At 42.0% G+C, this 16,900-nt stretch overlaps 1 protein-coding gene across 1 annotated transcript in view; it reads right to left on the reverse strand.

Moving 5' to 3' along the window:
- The window catches only part of YES1 (YES proto-oncogene 1, Src family tyrosine kinase), a 91,263-nt gene extending 74,363 nt beyond the window's left edge, over positions 1-16,900 (reverse strand). The window contains 1 exon segment of the mRNA XM_074146795.1: positions 16,806-16,900. Within this exon segment, the coding sequence (XP_074002896.1) occupies positions 16,806-16,900 (95 nt within the window).

Here is a 16,900-nt window from a genome sequence, read left to right on the forward strand (position 1 = left end):
AGCATTTCTCTGTACCTTGGTCCAGAGACTCATTGTCTTTCCTCCACAGATGTAACATAGCTAATCTTTGCTGAAAATCAGTGATGTATTGTTGACGGTCTTTCAACCACTCAATAGCACTCTTGTTTTGCTGAACAGCAGCCCATAGCTTGTGCTGTACTCCACATGAGAATGCATCCTTCCTTCTGGGGGAAGTCAGCATGTCCAGAAATAAGGCTCTGCTGTCACCTTATGTAGATACACTGAGACTTCCAACTCCATGAAGGGCTTGTCAGCCAGGGCAGGCTTCAGCCCTTGCAGAAACACCGGTGGGGATCAGAGAAGCTCCCTGAACCCCACAGCTGCTTCTCACTCCTGCTGAGACCTCAGGGTGCCCATGTGTTCATTTCAATCAAAGAGATTGTTTGAGAAGACTTGCAGACACCCAAAACCCCCTCAAAATTAGCTTGGTCCAGAGGAACTGGAAGGGTGAAAGAAGCAGGATTGGGCTTGGAGGGTCTCTGGCTGTGGCAGACATCTTGCTGCTGCCGCAGGACACACTGATGGGGACCTCTCAAAAGCACTCACCTCAAGGCTGTATTGCAGCTTTCCTCAGGGAAAACAGCTGGAAAATCCAATGAGGTTTGCACACTTTGGAAATCCCAACTCATCTGCCTATATCTGTGCAGATTATCTCCCTTCCTGCCAGGGTGCTGCAGGGGCTGGGGGCTCCCCAGGGACCATGGCGACACCTTGTGAGATCCCTCAGCCTCAGAGGTCCTGTCAGCCATGCCCTGTCCCATGTCCCCAACCAGGAGCAGGGCAGCTCTGGGGCACCAGAGCACCCCTAACCCTGGCCATCAGGCACCTCCCTGGGGGCAGGGACAGGCTGAGGCTGGGCCAGGACATGGACCTGTGGGTGTCCCCAGCTTGGTGGGGTCCATGGTTGGGCAGGGCAGGGCTCTGGGGAGCTGGAGACTGCCCTGCTGCAGCATTGCTGGGGCAGGGGCTGATAGTCGTGGGGGACTGACATGGGGTTATGGGCAAGGTGGGGGGAAGACCAGGGATGGGCAGGGACAGACAGGGCTGGCACTGCCTCAGGGCAATGGCATTGCTTGGATTTTAAGGCTTTCCCACCTCTCCATCCTCAACTAGTTACGCTTCTGGCACTGAAAGAGTCTGACTCTAAGGCTCTTGAGATTAATCAGTTTGAAACAGTACTTTGGCACGAGTGCCATGACTAACACACTCTTTTTAACTATGTTTTGTGATGCAGAGAGTTCGCTTTCCATGAGAGAGGAAATATGGTCCCTTTCAGTGCAGAGTTATCCAACTTTGGAGGGACACTTGCTCAAAAGCTCTTTCTATGTGTTATGAGATTTGGAAAGTTGAAAAATTTCATGCTGGTAAAATACCTTTACAGCCATATATTTTTCTGAGGTGGGTCACATTTTAGCAGCATGCAAAATGCTGGAGCAGCAGTTGCAAGTTGCTGGGCAGCAAACGTCCCAAGCACACCTGAAGGAATGACACTCGCCTTTCTCTCAAAATTGTCTTTGTGCTATGCAGGTGTTGTCTCCTTCTCATGTCTTTTCATGAAAAACTGTTGAAACTAAGGTCAAATCCCATCACATTTCTCTCTGCTGACTGGAAAATTTTCAGGTTGTGTCAGATTTCTTTCGAGGTTTTGCCAGGATTTTTGGGACAAGCCATGACAAAGAGACAAGTTTTATGTTCCTGAATGTCTTCAGACAAAATCCAGGGACTTATTTGTTTCTTTCACCAACAAAGAGAAGTTTGGTCAACTCATAACTTACTTGGTTCAATATTTGGCTAAATGAGACTGAAGAAGTGAGACTAAATAACTGAATTCTCCCTTCCGGTGTGAAACAAAAAAAGTTTAAAAAAGTGGATCGGAACTGCCAAGAGCAGAGCCACAGTTCCGCCTGCCCACTGGTGTGGGGATGAATCACAGTCCTTTGCTCCCTATGAAGCGGGGGCTGAAGAAAGCCACTCGTGACTACAGGAATACAGCCCCCTGGGTAGAAGCAGAGCTTCTTTCAAAACTTGGTTCTTAAATTTCCAAAGTTGCAAATCAAGGTGAGACATGGTATTCTGTCAGCTGGCAATTACTATTTTTTGCTCTCATCTCTAGCTTTGTTAGTTGAAATGAACTGGGAATTGTCTAGACTTCAAGCTTGTTGTTTACATTTACTTGAAAATAAATATCTTGCCTTTAGAGACTATTATATGTCTGCAAAGAAGTCTATTTTTCTCCTGATGTCGCAAAAGTAATTTACTGGAATAAGATAAATTTTTTTCCCGGAATGATGGTGCTTAATCATTTTAAGCAAATGTGGGAAAGAACTGTCATGTGTCCTTTGCTTTGTAAAGAACCATTAAGCTTTAGACCTATTAGCTTTTGTTAGGAGGTTCCATTTGTCGCTCTTTGTAGTCATATAATGAAATATTTATTGAAAAAGAAGAAGTAACTGTTAACTCCCTTCCATTAGTAAACAAATGTCTCCTTCACCTTGTGAAAATGGAGTATGGATGGTTCTTCAATTAAACAACAGTGGGTACACAGGTTTGCTGAACATATTTTAACTGAAAAGTGGAACATCTGTTCTGCCTCTTAAATTTCCTCAAGGAATTTCTCTTTTAAGCTATCACAGCTTTACATTCTGCCAAGGATTTTTTTTATCACTCTGACACATTCAAAATTGCTAACCTGAGGTCCATCCGAACTACTAAAGTAACTACAGTATCTGAAGGATTTTATACTTGGTTTTCTATCATCTCAAAATTTGTAAGCATCTGTTTTCCCATAAGTATGTGCACAACTTACATAAGTAATCTCTTGTGCCCTCATACAGAATTCATTTGTTAATAGTGTCTGATTTCCTTTTAGACATTTCTGTTTTGTGATTCTCTACATCTTTTTATATGTAGCTTCCATTCCAATATTAACTGACACTGCAGTGCTGTTTTATAGACTTTTATTTTGCTATTAAGATAAAAAGTAAAAAAAAAAAAAGAATTTTTTTATTTCCAACAGTTCAGGTGCTTAAGAGAGTCACAGACGCTTTCAGCACATGCCTGTGTCAAATTATTTCTCTAATAATGTGTTATGATTTCTTTTTTCTGACACACTGTTTCTTTTGTATGTCATTGAACATATCAGTTTTCAACTACTTACTAAGAGACAGATTACCAAAAGGATTCAGCACCCACCTGCAAAAAGATAGTGAATTTCAAGACCTGAAAACCTCAACTTTGCAGTACTTTAGTTCAGATTTTCAAATAAATCTGGCATCCAGTTCCAAGTCCATGAAAATCTGGGCACCTCTTCTGATGCCCAAGTGGGAGATGGATATTTCTGAGAGTCTATTCACATGCACTCATTTGACATCAGGCTGCTAAAATACAATGTATTGTCCTGAATGAAAGATGACTTAACAATGTTAAATTAAACACAGTCAAATAAGTCCTGGATTCCATTAAAAAAAAAAATCTGTTCCCGTAGACAGGAATCACCCAAAGCTCTGACAGTCTAAGCCTGTATTACATCTGAGTGATTTCTGATACAGAAATTAATAACGTTAACCTTTCATTAGACATGGCAAATGAGTCTATTGTGTAAACTCCAACTCCAGCAACACACCTGAGCCTGACCTTTAAAACACCTACCCTTTCAGTTGTGGCTCCTTCTCAGTGTCACCATCAATCTCACTATTTGCCTTTCTGACTTTCATCATCTGTCTTCATTGCAAATGTTTTTGGTTGGGGAGAAATGGCAATTGAAAGTTGAGACAGTGAGGGGCTGAAGAAGTATCTCAACCAGAGATATTCCTGATCACTTTAGGGAAGAAAAGTCCAATAGCACCAAGCTACATTCTTTTTTTGCCTACAGAGAAAACTACTTCACTTGCTGCATCTGATGCCTAAGGACTTTGCTTTTTAATTCATACACCTTGGCTAAACTTTCAAGACATGAAATATGAGTAAAAAATTCAGCATATTAGAATTTTTTCTTTTTAATATTTTGGAACTTCAAAGCAGACTCCAGGTGGTCTAAATGTGAGAACTGGGACCTCTTCATTTGTAAAGCATGTGGAGGAAAATATTGATATGCTCAATTCTCCTGTTAAACAGGGAATTTTGCAATTCTGCTTGCTTAGCTGTTTTCTCTTCCCCTCTCTCAGCATCTTCTGTCAGTAATGAAATTAAGTGCAAATGGAAATTATATGTCTCAACTTTGAAGCACAGTGTATAGAGAAAAATCTTCTTTTAAATGAGAATGTACCGCACTGTCAACCCTTCCTCCTCTTCCATCATGATGAAACTCTGTCCTGCATTAAAGACGTAAAAGACCACAAATTATTTTCTTGGTCTTTCCAACTAGCAAATCACTGCTTACTGAATGGCATTCTCTCCATGCGGCATTCATGGTGGTTTCACCACCTCAGGGCTGAAGCTTTCAGTGGAAGTGAAGAAAAGCATCTACTGCTAAAAAGTTTCCCAGTTCAGATTCCAGGTCAACAGAAGAAACATTCACTTTATGTTTAAGCTTATAATAATGCCATGAATGCAATAAAATTTGTAAGTATGGAGTTCTTTCATCTTTAAAGCACTTTATAAATATTAACCAATCTTTCCTGAGAACAGTTTCCAACTAAAGTTATGTGATTAAGATGAAGGTTCAACATATTGTTACAGAAGGGTATTTTTTCCAGACCTTGTAATAAAAGAAGTGTGTGCAATTAGCATATAAAGTGAAATATGGATACGTAAATGTCATTTTTAATACCAGCTGACCCCCACTGCAGTTATAAAAATAAAGATATATGCAATTTTCATGTGAATTTTACTGTTCTTTTCTTATATAACTTGATATTGTTTCCTCCTTAAGGCCTTCGAGAGGATTTACAAACTTGTAGGTAAAAAAAAACACTTCATGCTCTTCTGTCTGCTATGAAATAAAACATCAGCAATGCTCGATAGGCTGAGGAATCGGAAATGATAGTGCTGAATGTGAATTCCCTGCAGGAGTGCAAGCAGCAGGAATGACTGTTTATCAAAGTTGAAGGGAAAAAAATGTCCATACAATTTGACCTCTGTTTCAAGTGGGAACACCAGAAATGCAGTAGCTAACGCTACAGTAATAGCGTGGGTTAGCTAGCAGGCACAAATTTGGCCAGAGACGTTGGACTTGCATTTAACAGGAAACATTCCCTGTGATCTGTAGCTGGAATTTGCCAGTGAGACCAAGCCTTATTAGACCCCCAAATCATAAAAAATAGAAGAGAAAAAAAGTCAGTTGAGTGCTGCAAAGTAGTGTGGTGAAAGAGGCAGAACAGCAGGCTTGGAGATGTGGAGCTGATCTCCCACTTTGAGACCAATTTCCCTCTCTAATCACAGGGAAAGCAATCTCTCTTGTACCTACAGTTTCTCATTCGTGCCTGACCTCTCTGTTCAGATTGTGAAGCCTTTGGATGAGAGCCGTTTCAAACAGGTGCACACAGTGCCTGGCATAATACACTGCCTGTACTAGCCGGTACATTGTGATTTGGTCATAATAAGAATAAAAATGTGAGGGGAACATTGAGAAACTCTCTGTCAGCGTAATAAGCTAATATTGGAAGAACATTTGCTGTTCTTCGTTTGTTTTAGAGTAATGTAAGCTAGAAATGTGAACGAAACAAACTCATCACCTATTTAGAATACATAAAGGTTTTTGCTGGTTTCGGAAATTTACTTTTCAAGCACCCTTTGATCAAATCATGGGTGCGAGATAAAGCTAGAACTTTTTCTTAAAAACAGATTAAAGCAGAATGAGTTCTAGTAAATGGTACTTTGAGACTATGTGCATGTTTTTTTGCATTGGAAATAACTAAAAAAAATCGCCCATTTGGGAGAAACAGATGTGATACTGCAGTGCTTTTCTAATTTCTGAACTACTCCTTTTGTAGAAGGTGCCTTGAAAATCATAAACTTCACAGCTGGCATGCTGGTAACCTTGTTTTGTTACCCCTCCTGGCTGGTAATTCTGAACTGTTGTTGCTACATGCCGTACTGTATACTGGCTACCACTATATATTTCTGCTTTTCTAATTATGTTTGCATTTCTGAGGAATAACTACAGTGAAAGAATTTTGGACCTCAAGCAGTCACCCACATTTAGGACAGTGTAATCAACCCCCTGGGAAGATAATACAGGAAAGCTTGATTGCTGGTGCCAATAGGTTTTCTTTTCCAGGTCACTGCACAGGGTGAGGCCTGGAAGGTGGGTATTTTCCATTTTGTTTCTTTTTCTAGTCATTAAAGAGGCCAGCTTAGTCATGTCCTTATTTTAGATGTTTCCACATGATCCAGAGTTAATGTTCCTCAGATGCAGAATGTTCCATATGGATCCTTTATATTCTTCACAGGTTAGGATGTTGCAGTCCTCGTGTAGTTCTTCAGGATTTGTATTGCAGTGAGATGAGAGATGAGGTCATTTTGCTTATTCTTTGGAGATGTTATTTTAATCCTAAAAAAAAAAAAAGTCACTAAGTTGAATTTTGTATTACGCACTTTGCGTTTTTTTATAACTATGTCTTAAGAAAGGATATTCTCCAGTCATTGCCTCTGAGTTCATAACAAAAGGTCAAAATATTAAAACCCTTTTGGGATCTGTTACTGCATCGCATTGCAAAGTAATTGTTATTGACAGGTGTCAGGGTCAGCTGTCAACCTGAGCTCCAAAGTCTTCACAGACTGATTAGTTCTGAACATCCGAAATTTCATTTTTACTAGCTGTCCAGCCAGGTTGGCTACTCTCTGATTGCCAAGGCATTGATGTGAGCTGTGGACGGCCCTCTTGTTCGAGATTAAAAACTCTTTGCAAAGCAACAGCTGGTTGCTGTTGACCATAAGACCCATGGTTTTATCTCTTGCATGATTAATTCTGGAAGCAGGATATTTTGGTCCAGGGTGATTAATTTTTAGCCATTAACATCTTTGATGCTTCCTATTGAATGAACAAATAAAAACCTTTTTAAATATAAAATAAGCTGGTGGTTGGTACTATTCCAAAACACTGGGCTCTTCCTACTGTAATACTAGTTTTTCTCAGTACAAAAACTGACTGTAGCACACGATTCCTTCTCAGCAGTAGCAGCACTAAGATCTAGTTTTTTCTTTCTTAACTGCATGCTGCAGTGACCAGAGCTGTAAGTAACCCCCAAAATATGGAAGACTGGTAATTTATAAACTAATTGCCTGTTCTGACTTGCAAATTCCTATGCTGAAATTGCTCTATAGGAAGCATTTATACAAGTTTTACAGTAATGAGATGATCAGAATGAGAGCCAAGGGAGAAGTTTCAGGAGACAGAACTCCGAGTGCCCTCCCCTTTTTAAGAAAAATGACTTCTCTAATTGCTGAGAGATGAACGGGGTGAAAGTGGTGGCTCATCCATATGTTTTCCCAGAGCCAGCAACGGTAGTGCTGTACTTGAAGTATATGAGATGGGCACGTTGCTTTCTGTGTGGCAACTTGCCTCTTAATATCATCAAAAGCAGAGGAAAATCTGTGTTAGAAAAATGATCCTTGTGCATCCTGTCATCCAGTGCTGGATGCCAATACACGTGGATAAAGGGTAAAGGAGAAGAGGAAGAAAATACAGCAGAGAGTATTGACCACTTGGTGACGTGACCTGGGCCATGGGCACCACATGCTAATGGGACTTGTACTCCTCTAAGTATCTTTGGTAAATTTTCCCTACAGCATTTTTATATAATTACTGAGGCAAAGATCCATGTATTTGAATATCCATTTTGTGAAGAACATGTTTACAAATTGTTCTAAAAATTGTTATGGGAATTAATCTCACGATACATTTTCTTACTCATGCAATTACAGAAAACATTTCTCTGAAGCCTGAGAGCAGACCAAGCCTGGAAAATTAAAAAAATTAAGAAGTGTCTTTCAGAGTTTGAAGACTCAAGTACTTTTAAAGGCAACTGCTGTCAATGCCGCTTTTGTGTTGACAAAATCCTTTTAAAAGGTTTTGTGGTGCGAAAAGCTCCTTTTAGTGGGTTTTCATAATGCAGTGGGAAAGAACAAGAAAATGTTTTTCTCACCATGGCCAGCCATGGAGCTCACTTAGAACATTGCGTACCCAAACTGGGAGGTGATTTTCCGTGCGGCTCGCGGGCAGAGCCAGCGGGATCGGCACTCGTGCCTGCCCCCGCTCACCTTGGAGACCCGTTTGCTTCTTCCAAGTGCTCCTCAGGATGAGTCAGGCCTCTTGATGTGCCTGAAGAAGATACTCAGGGTGAGGGGTTGCACTGCCCGAAAGCGATGGATTGACGTCGCCATGGCTTGCAGGAAGCAAAGTGCTTTTATTCTAAGAGCGTGTCTACGGAGCAGAAGGAGGGGTAGCATCCCCCTGTGCCAGCCACAAGGTGGCACAACGGCTTTGCGCTTCCTCCACGAAATGTCTGCCATAAAGTAGCATCTGGCCACGTACTCCCACTGTGTGCTCGTCCCCCTGAGTCTGTAGAGCTGTTTATGGGGACTCTTAAGGATTGTTGTGCGCAAAAGCCAGGGCTGCGATGTCCTTGGGGCTGCTATTTCTCAGTCCGGTTAAATAAAGACCAGCCTGGGCGTACGCCTACTGCTGCACAAATCCTCCTTTCCTGTTGTCACTCAGGTCCCCTACCGGAGGGCCACCACTTTCTGTCTTATAGGGTCAGAAGACACCTCACAAACACATAAAATGTTGAGCCCCTGGCAAAGTTAGCCAGAGCCCCAGCGCCTGCAGGTGGCAGCGTACCCTGTGCCCACAGCGCTCAGGTGGCTGCAACAGGTCTTACGCAGTGAGGGCATAAGAGCAGCAACAAGCAGCAGATATTCCCAGTTCAGCTCTTCTAATATTGCTGCTCTCAACCTAATCTGTAGCAGATCCAGCAGCCAGCAAAATGAGAAAAATCACTGACACAGGAGGCTGCAACCGGCTTCTGCACCAACACCTCACTGACGCTACAGTGGGAGTACAACTGGGTTTTTCTCCCGCAAATAAGCCCCTCTTTGGGATTTATTCGTGATACCTATGTTGTGTATGATGCATTTGTGACATTTAGCAGGTTGTGGATGGTTGGGGGTGGACGGGACGGGATAGTAAAGGACAGGATGGATGAATGCTTCTTGTACTGCTGCAGTGCAAAACTGAGTGATGAGGAGGTGATAGAAAGAGAGGGAATCTGGGGCTGGGTTATGAAAGAGTGTGTCACAGGGCTTCTTTGAAATACATTTATATGAACTTTACTGTTCTCTGTGCAATACTGCTTCTGTCAGAGCCAGGGTTTTCCTTATAACATACTTTCAGGTGCTTTGTAGAAATGATGTTTAGCAGCTGCTATTGGAGGTACAGCTTCTGCAGGTCCCCTCAGGAAAGTTTTCCTTTTACCCCTGCCTTAACATTTCACTTAGAAGACAATCCGAAGGTGAAAGATAATGTGAAATAAATGGTTTCTACACCTGGTACTATGCAGGTGCCATTAACAGCCCAGTCCAGAGGAAGTCAAGCATTCAACGTTCCCATTCATTGTAATTGCGTATTTAAAACTTGCTGCATTTCTAACCAGGACCTCAGGCCATCTAAGGATATAAGTGACATGTAATAGCCACTGGGAATTGCAGGTATGCAGCGCTCAGCAAGAGTAAGGCAGTAGCTGTAAGTTAAAGCAACTGTAAGGGCTTTGCTCACAGATCTCCGTGGAATTAAAGAGCTGTACCCAACTTCAGCTCACTTTGCTTCTTCCACGAAAATGTCTGAAAAGAGAAAACCACAACTGCCTCTCCTTTGCTCTGTTTCTTACTAGTTCAGAAAATTTGAGTTTAATATGTCTGTGACCTTTTAGTTTTACATCGCCTAACTGGAGCAGAGAAGCTATTTTCTTCTTCAAGATGAGCTTCCCTCTCATTGCAGGCTCATTTAGGCTTAGGACTAATGTAGCACAGCACAGAATACCACAAGGATTTCACGTTTTGCAGTGCTGTCCGCTGTTAACCATTCCTAAATTTTACATCCATGAATCATGCATTCTGGGGTGGTTTGTCTTCCATGCTTTACTATCTATAGAATTAGGGAGGAATGATCCTGAGAAAGTATTTACAATAGGTTTAACTTCTTAAACCAAATGCAGACTTTGAAAACAAGAGGAATCACTGGGCATTACCCTTCTCTTCACATCCTCATAGCAATTCATGCTTTTAGTCTGGGGATCAATGCTTGGGAACTTCTGTCATCTGTCTAACGCACTCCACTGACTGTGCTGACATTACCTGGTGCTGTGTTCCAGAACAGCAGTGCACGCTGTTGTTCGTTAAGAAAAAATATGAGGAAAACTCGTGATTCAACTCTCCCTACTGCCTCTTCTTCCCCCAGGAAAATCAAGGACAGACACCAACTATATTGAATGTAATGACTAACGGTATTGTTCACTAATCAACACTGGAAGATGGGGAAAGATTTCTTTTGAAGGACAGCTTTTGCTCTGTTGCAAAGTCTCCTTTGATTACCTTGTTCTCTGAGGATGAGTAATGTGGTTTTAATTATTTTTAGTTTAGTTCAAGGTTATTAATCATCTTCAAACTAACAACAACTACAGGAATTCACTAGTGTTTCATGTCATTCACTGTACATTTTCTTTTTTGGAGACAGTTTTCTTTGCCATTCAAGTGATGCTGATTTCCGCATGCACTGGTGGAGACCATCACCCAACAACTGCTATTTTGGGGACAGGGACAGGACTTTCTTTAACCAAAATCATTCTTTACAGGGACTGAATACTAGACTCCCCTGAATCCATGACAGAGCTCATCAGCAGATATTTATAGATTAACGGCATTGAGTGTTTGGAGGCAAGGGAGATACACCTCTTGAGTAGTAAACCTCCACTGCTGGCAAAAAATTGGAGTCAGATCACCAAAAGTGATTGTCTGACCTCACTGAAGTCATTAGGACCTTTGCTTTTGACATCAATGGGGTCAGAAATTTATTTTAGAGCTATTATGTTTTTTAGCTATGCGCTCCCAAGGAAGTCACTGAATTTGCTGGATTTCATACTGTACTGGGTAAAATAGATGGAATATATTAATAAATATATGCCTTATAAGAGCATTGTGAGATTAGTAATAATGCTTTTGAATGAAAGTCATTACATAAGTATAGCATATTTTATAATAATGAAGAACCTACAGAATAAGTATGGGCATATCATCAGCAGACCATATATATTCAAAACAGAGAGGTAAATGCAACATAGAAATGTGTCTCCCTGAAGAGTGCTTATTAAAAACAAAACAAAACCAAACCACGAAAAGAAACAGAAAAACAAGCTCCCAAAGCCAAACCACCTTTAATTGTTAGCATTAGGTAATAAGACAATGTTATTTCTATACTTCATTGCTCATACTTTTTGTCTATCATGTTTCAGAGCAAACTCTTGTCACCCCCACATTTTAAATCAGAGAAGCTAACTAAAGGTCTTTATCCAATGGTAAAACATTCATTTCAGACAGATAAAACAAAACCAATTAATACATTTTAGAACAATCTCAAGTGTTGCTGAGACTTAGAAGAAAACTTTTTGCTCTTGAGTGAAATATGTCAGAGAATTACTCCAAATTATATGCAATTAATTACTTTTTCTGAAAACCCATATGCAAAGTCAATAATATACTTGCACTTGGTAGCAAGAAAGCCCCAGGAAAGGGAATTTCACAACAGTGAAAAACACCGTATTAAAGTTTCAGGATTTTAAACATACACAGAGTATCATAAGTTATTATTTTGTTGTTACTATTGAAAAATCCAGTTACCCCTGGAGATTTAACATAACTTTAGGGGTCAAAAGAGAAGGTTCCGTCTTGCAATGTCCAAGCAACTTCTGGTTGTGCTGAGCTCGGTGAACTCCAATGAAATTCAAAGTGGACCAAAGGTAGCAGTTTTTATACAGTGAGCTTGATAGACACATACCTGGAGTTATGAAATCACATAGGAGTTTCTGCAGACAATCTTCTTTCCTAATGAGAAAGGTCAATAAATCTAGTGCAGGTCTGTCTGAAATCAGTGAGAGTCTTTCCTGTGGCATTACAAGGGTCAGAGACCAATTTTTGACATTACAAGAGGCCATTACGAACATCCAGTCTGACCTTTGCATAAAGCAGGGCAAAGAATTTGGCTCAATAGCTTGGGATCTTTTAGAAAGACAGAAAGCCTGACTTTAAAGATTTTCAAGTAATGGAGATTGTAATCCAATTCTAAGTTATTAATTGCCTCAGCTGTTACAGAAATACATTTTATTAGAGAATAGAGATGGATCAGGCCATAAGGCCACACACAGGAAATTCTTTGTGCTACCTTTAAATATAACAACTAAGAATCACCTGTTTCTCTTTAGGCTATGTAGACCCAAGTACTTTATTGAAGTTAAATGAATAAAAAAACGTTTAAAAACAGTGATGCTGCCTTATAATCACAGGCTTTGGCCCTTAAGCATACGCCAGTGGGTCATGCCTGCAGTTAGGTATTCACTCCATGCTGTTCGATTATGGCATGTTTCAGAGCCTGGGAAGCCCAGAAACTGGCAGTTAAAGGCAAGTGAGTGCTAAAATAGCCCCTGGTCTCACACAGATGGAGAAGTGGCTGTTGGGGCAGGCTGCTGATGGAGAAATCAAACACACGGCCTCGCTGGGGACAGCCGCCGTGCAAATGTCTCGGTGCTCTCTGTGAGCCCAGTTACGACAGTAGCCAAAAAGAATGTGCTGGCTCCTGGCCCCAGCGTCTGCTGTCCCATCCACTCCCAGCACAGAGGCCACCAAACCCAGCTCTCTGGTCTCACCCCACACCCTGTATCTTTCTGGAGCTATGCGTCTGGCTGAGCAGCGGCCTTCCTGTGCCACTAGGCACAAAACGGAGACCTAAATAAACTGCATGAAGGGCTCCCATGCTCGGGGCAATTTTGGCTGTGGGCAGCAGGGACTGCAGCCCCGCAAGGCAGATGCTGCACTGCAGGGTGCACAAGCCACCGAGGACAGGCTTCTATGCCCAACCAAATGTCTTTTCTCTCTTCCTTAATGAGACAGAGTTCATTATTCTCTCATCACAAGATGCGGTTCTGATTGATATTTACTGCGTGACCCGTCTCTGTTGTCTTTAGCGTGGTTAATTGGAATTATTGAGCGGTGCCCGGCTCCGGCAGGCTGGTATTCACCCCTGTTGGGACAGTCCTCACCTGCCCACCCTGGCCTGCCTCTGCGCAGCTTTGCTCCCCTCAGACTGAATTAAACCGCACTGTCAGGAGCCAGGGACCCTTCAGCAGTTTTCCAGCACAAGCAATACCAAATTAGGGTTTGGTAATAGGCTGCACACTGTTTTGTAATAAGAAAATATGGATGATTCTATTTATTCCCTCTCGCTCCTGTGATGATAAGAAATGTTCTAATTCATTATTAATTTGTTCCAACTATTTCTGGTAAATCTAAACTATGAATAACTTTAGCTATGCCATTAGCAATACCTCAAAACTACAGATGGATTTTAGTTTCTCGACACAGTCACATGGCAGTCCCACTGTTTCTAAAGGTGTTCCCAAAATTCTGTCACATTTGGGTACAAAACCAGTACTTGCCGTTCACACTGAGTAACAGCTTCACCTAAACCAACCTGGAACACAAAGATATTCTGGCCATTATTTGTCCAGCATAAATCATTGCAGCTTGGCAGCATTCCGTGAAACTTTATATATTCAATCTGCCTAAGGATTTACCCACCCCTGAACACTGGACCAAATGGAAATGAGAGTGGCAATAGACCTAGACCTGCTGCCAGTGTTAAAGGCTTTTATTCTGCTCTGTGGACTAGCAAGATCTTTGGTGGCATTTTGTAGGTTGCTGGCTTTAGTGAAGAGTAGGCCTTTGGAATATTAAATCTTCAAAAGGTGATTTTTTTTGTTGTTTGACTTTCATAATTTATTTCTCTTTTTCGTATATAAATGATTGATCAAAGAACCATTGTCAGAAAGCATCAAGAAAAATCTTTTTCTTCTCTTGTAGAATATGAATTTACTTGGATGAAAAATGGGAGATTTTAACTGAAAAAGGGCAGATTTAGATTAGATATTAGGAAGAAATTCTTTACTCTGAGGGTGGTGAGACACTGGAACAGGTTGTCCAGGGAAGTTGTGGATGCCCCATCCCTGGAAGTGTTCAAACCCCCTGGATGGGGCTTTGAGCAACCTGGTCTAGTGGGAGGTGTCCCTGCCCATGAGGACAGGGAGGGTGGAACTAGACGATCTTTAAGCTCCCTTCCAAATCTAGCCATTCTATGACTCTATGTGTATCTATTGGTCATCCAAGGAAATGCTCTGTCACATGTATAGTGTAGTGATACCTCCTTGTGGAACCAAGTCCACTGTTTGATCTTTCATTTGTCTAGAAAGTGCTTTTCTTGCCTTTCTGTTTGGATGGGAATGACTCTTCCTTTACCTCTGTGTTGTTGTAGTCATCTGGCTTCATTTACTGAAAAGGAGGAGGAGGAGACCCACCACTTAAGATTGAACACTAAGCTGCTGCGTGGGCAGTCCTGCAAGACACTGGAAACCCTCTGGCTTTATGAGCTCTAAGCAGGGGAAGAGTGGGATGACTGCACTCCCGGTGCTCCCACGCAGCTGCCCTGGGAAATACTGTTCTGGCTCCTCACTTCAGAAAAGAAAAGGAAAAAAAATCCTAGCCCTTTTCCTCAGGTGGCATATACTTAAGAATGTTTTTTAACTGTTTGTTTGATAATTAAGATGATAAAAGGCAGCAAGGAATTATCTGGAAGACCCTCACAAAGACTTTACCAGTGCTTGGTGGTCACCTGAGAAGAGGCTGGCAAAGGTCCCAGCCACCAGGCATGTGGTGTCTTTCATGTCTTGAGATAGTTGCAGTCCCAATGCTGTCCCTGGTTGTTGCTCTCTGTTTTTTCCATAGTTTGTACCTCCTGCCCGGAACATCCCTGAGTGTGGGATGGATTATAGCTTTGCTTCTCTGGTCTGCAACAAACATGAGGAAGCACACAGGGGTATAAGTTTTCCACAGTGTGCCTAAACATACCACCGCTTTTACTTAAAGAAGAAAGCACGAGATTTAATAAAGGAAAAAAAAAAAACTTTGCAAATGAAGTGCTTCAGTGCTCTCTGTCCCCGAGTCAATTGCAATCTATTCTCCTGGAGGAAAAAGGGACTTTCTTGCCTTCACCGCAGGTGCCACGTCTCAGCTGGAAGTGCTGAAATGTCCATCCACCAAGCCCTAGCTTCCCCTGCTTGAGCTTTAATAACTTCTGTTCTTCTGCCAGGAGATCCCTAATTAGCCATTATCAGATGACCACAGCTACACCTGAGTGACTTTACAGAGGAGTTAATCTCCCCTCTGACAAGTCCATCCTTCCTAGGAACTAGCTCTCAGGAAGGAGGGGGCTGGAAAGTCAAGAAAAGATGAAGGCTGGTGTTACATTCGTAAAGCTGATGTAGATGTGTACTCATCGGCAGACTGGTGTGGTTCCCCAAGCCATCCCTGTAAGAAAGGAGGCCTGAGGAGAGATAATAACAAAATAGGTGATAAATCCATAGTATGTGTATGTGTGTGTGTGTGAGAGAGAGACAGCTGGGCTGGCAGGATTGTTTGCTTTTGAGAAACAGGAATTAATCCTTTTCTATATTGGCAGAAACGCAAGTGTCCTTTCATGATAAAATTACGTATTTCAGGCCAGTCAATCTTCCAGGTTCCTTTTAAAATACTCAGCTAAGGTGGAATGTACTGAGAAAATATGAATATAGTAGCTGGACATCCGACAAATGTGCATGAGATATCACCCAGCTCTATGGACCAATAAAGTTCCTGACAGTTTGATAGATTACTCGTGGTATTTTTTATAGAAATATGCATAATTATGGGATAAAAAAGAGGTTTTCTGAAGAGTGGAAAAGATACCCATTATGGTAGGTAATGGTTTCTTGAATTAAATCTATGGCAGTGGGTTTTAGAGTAGTCAGTCCCAGTCAGGCTTAACAAGGCTCAGAGGATGTAAGCTCCCCTAGAAATATCTGTAGAATTATAATGCTCTAGTTAATAAAATAGATATTTAAAATAGCATAGTCAGGTAAATTAAAAGGTCTAATTTAAGCTTATAGGAGAAAGATGAAGGAAATTCTGCCAGTGAAAAACCTACTTTTCTTCAGATGCTGCCTTAGGAGTTTGCCTTAGAGGCAAGTATTATAAACCTTAAAGCCCTCTCAGCCTTGAAATTACAATTATCTAGTAATTTACTTATAAATCTGGAGATCAGATTTAAACCTTTACTTATTCAGCCCAAACCGCAGGCATGTCACGCGCATATTCACGTCGCACACACACACACACACGCACCTGTGAAGTAGACCGAGATGCTATATGAGACTTTTATTGGCATGAATCATGTGAGTTACTCACCCTAAGCGAGAGCCTAGAAGCTGTTTTTGCAAACCGCCCTGCCATCACTCCTGCGTGTGCAGTGCCACCGGGCCACTTACATGGGGTCTGGAGCTTCGGGTCTTTATTTTAACAGGAATCTGTGTCTCTGTGCTGCTGGTACCCAGTATTTCAGGCACCCTGGTACTTTCTGCAAGGATCTGGGGGAGTGGGGAAGGGAGGAGAGGAAATGAGACAGCGTAAATAAAAAGTAGCTGAAAGTAGCTTTGTTATTTTTTAAATTATGATTTTTTTTTCCTGTTCTTTAGGTGGCGCCCTCCGCTCACGGACGATCCGCGCTGGCGCGGCGCCCGCCGCTCCCTGCGCTGCGCGGCTGCGGAGCGCAGGGAGCGGCGGGCGCCGCGCCAGCGGGGAAGCCCAT

Source organism: Numenius arquata, chromosome 4 (genome assembly GCF_964106895.1).
Source record: "Numenius arquata chromosome 4, bNumArq3.hap1.1, whole genome shotgun sequence".
Taxonomy (NCBI): domain Eukaryota; kingdom Metazoa; phylum Chordata; class Aves; order Charadriiformes; family Scolopacidae; genus Numenius; species Numenius arquata.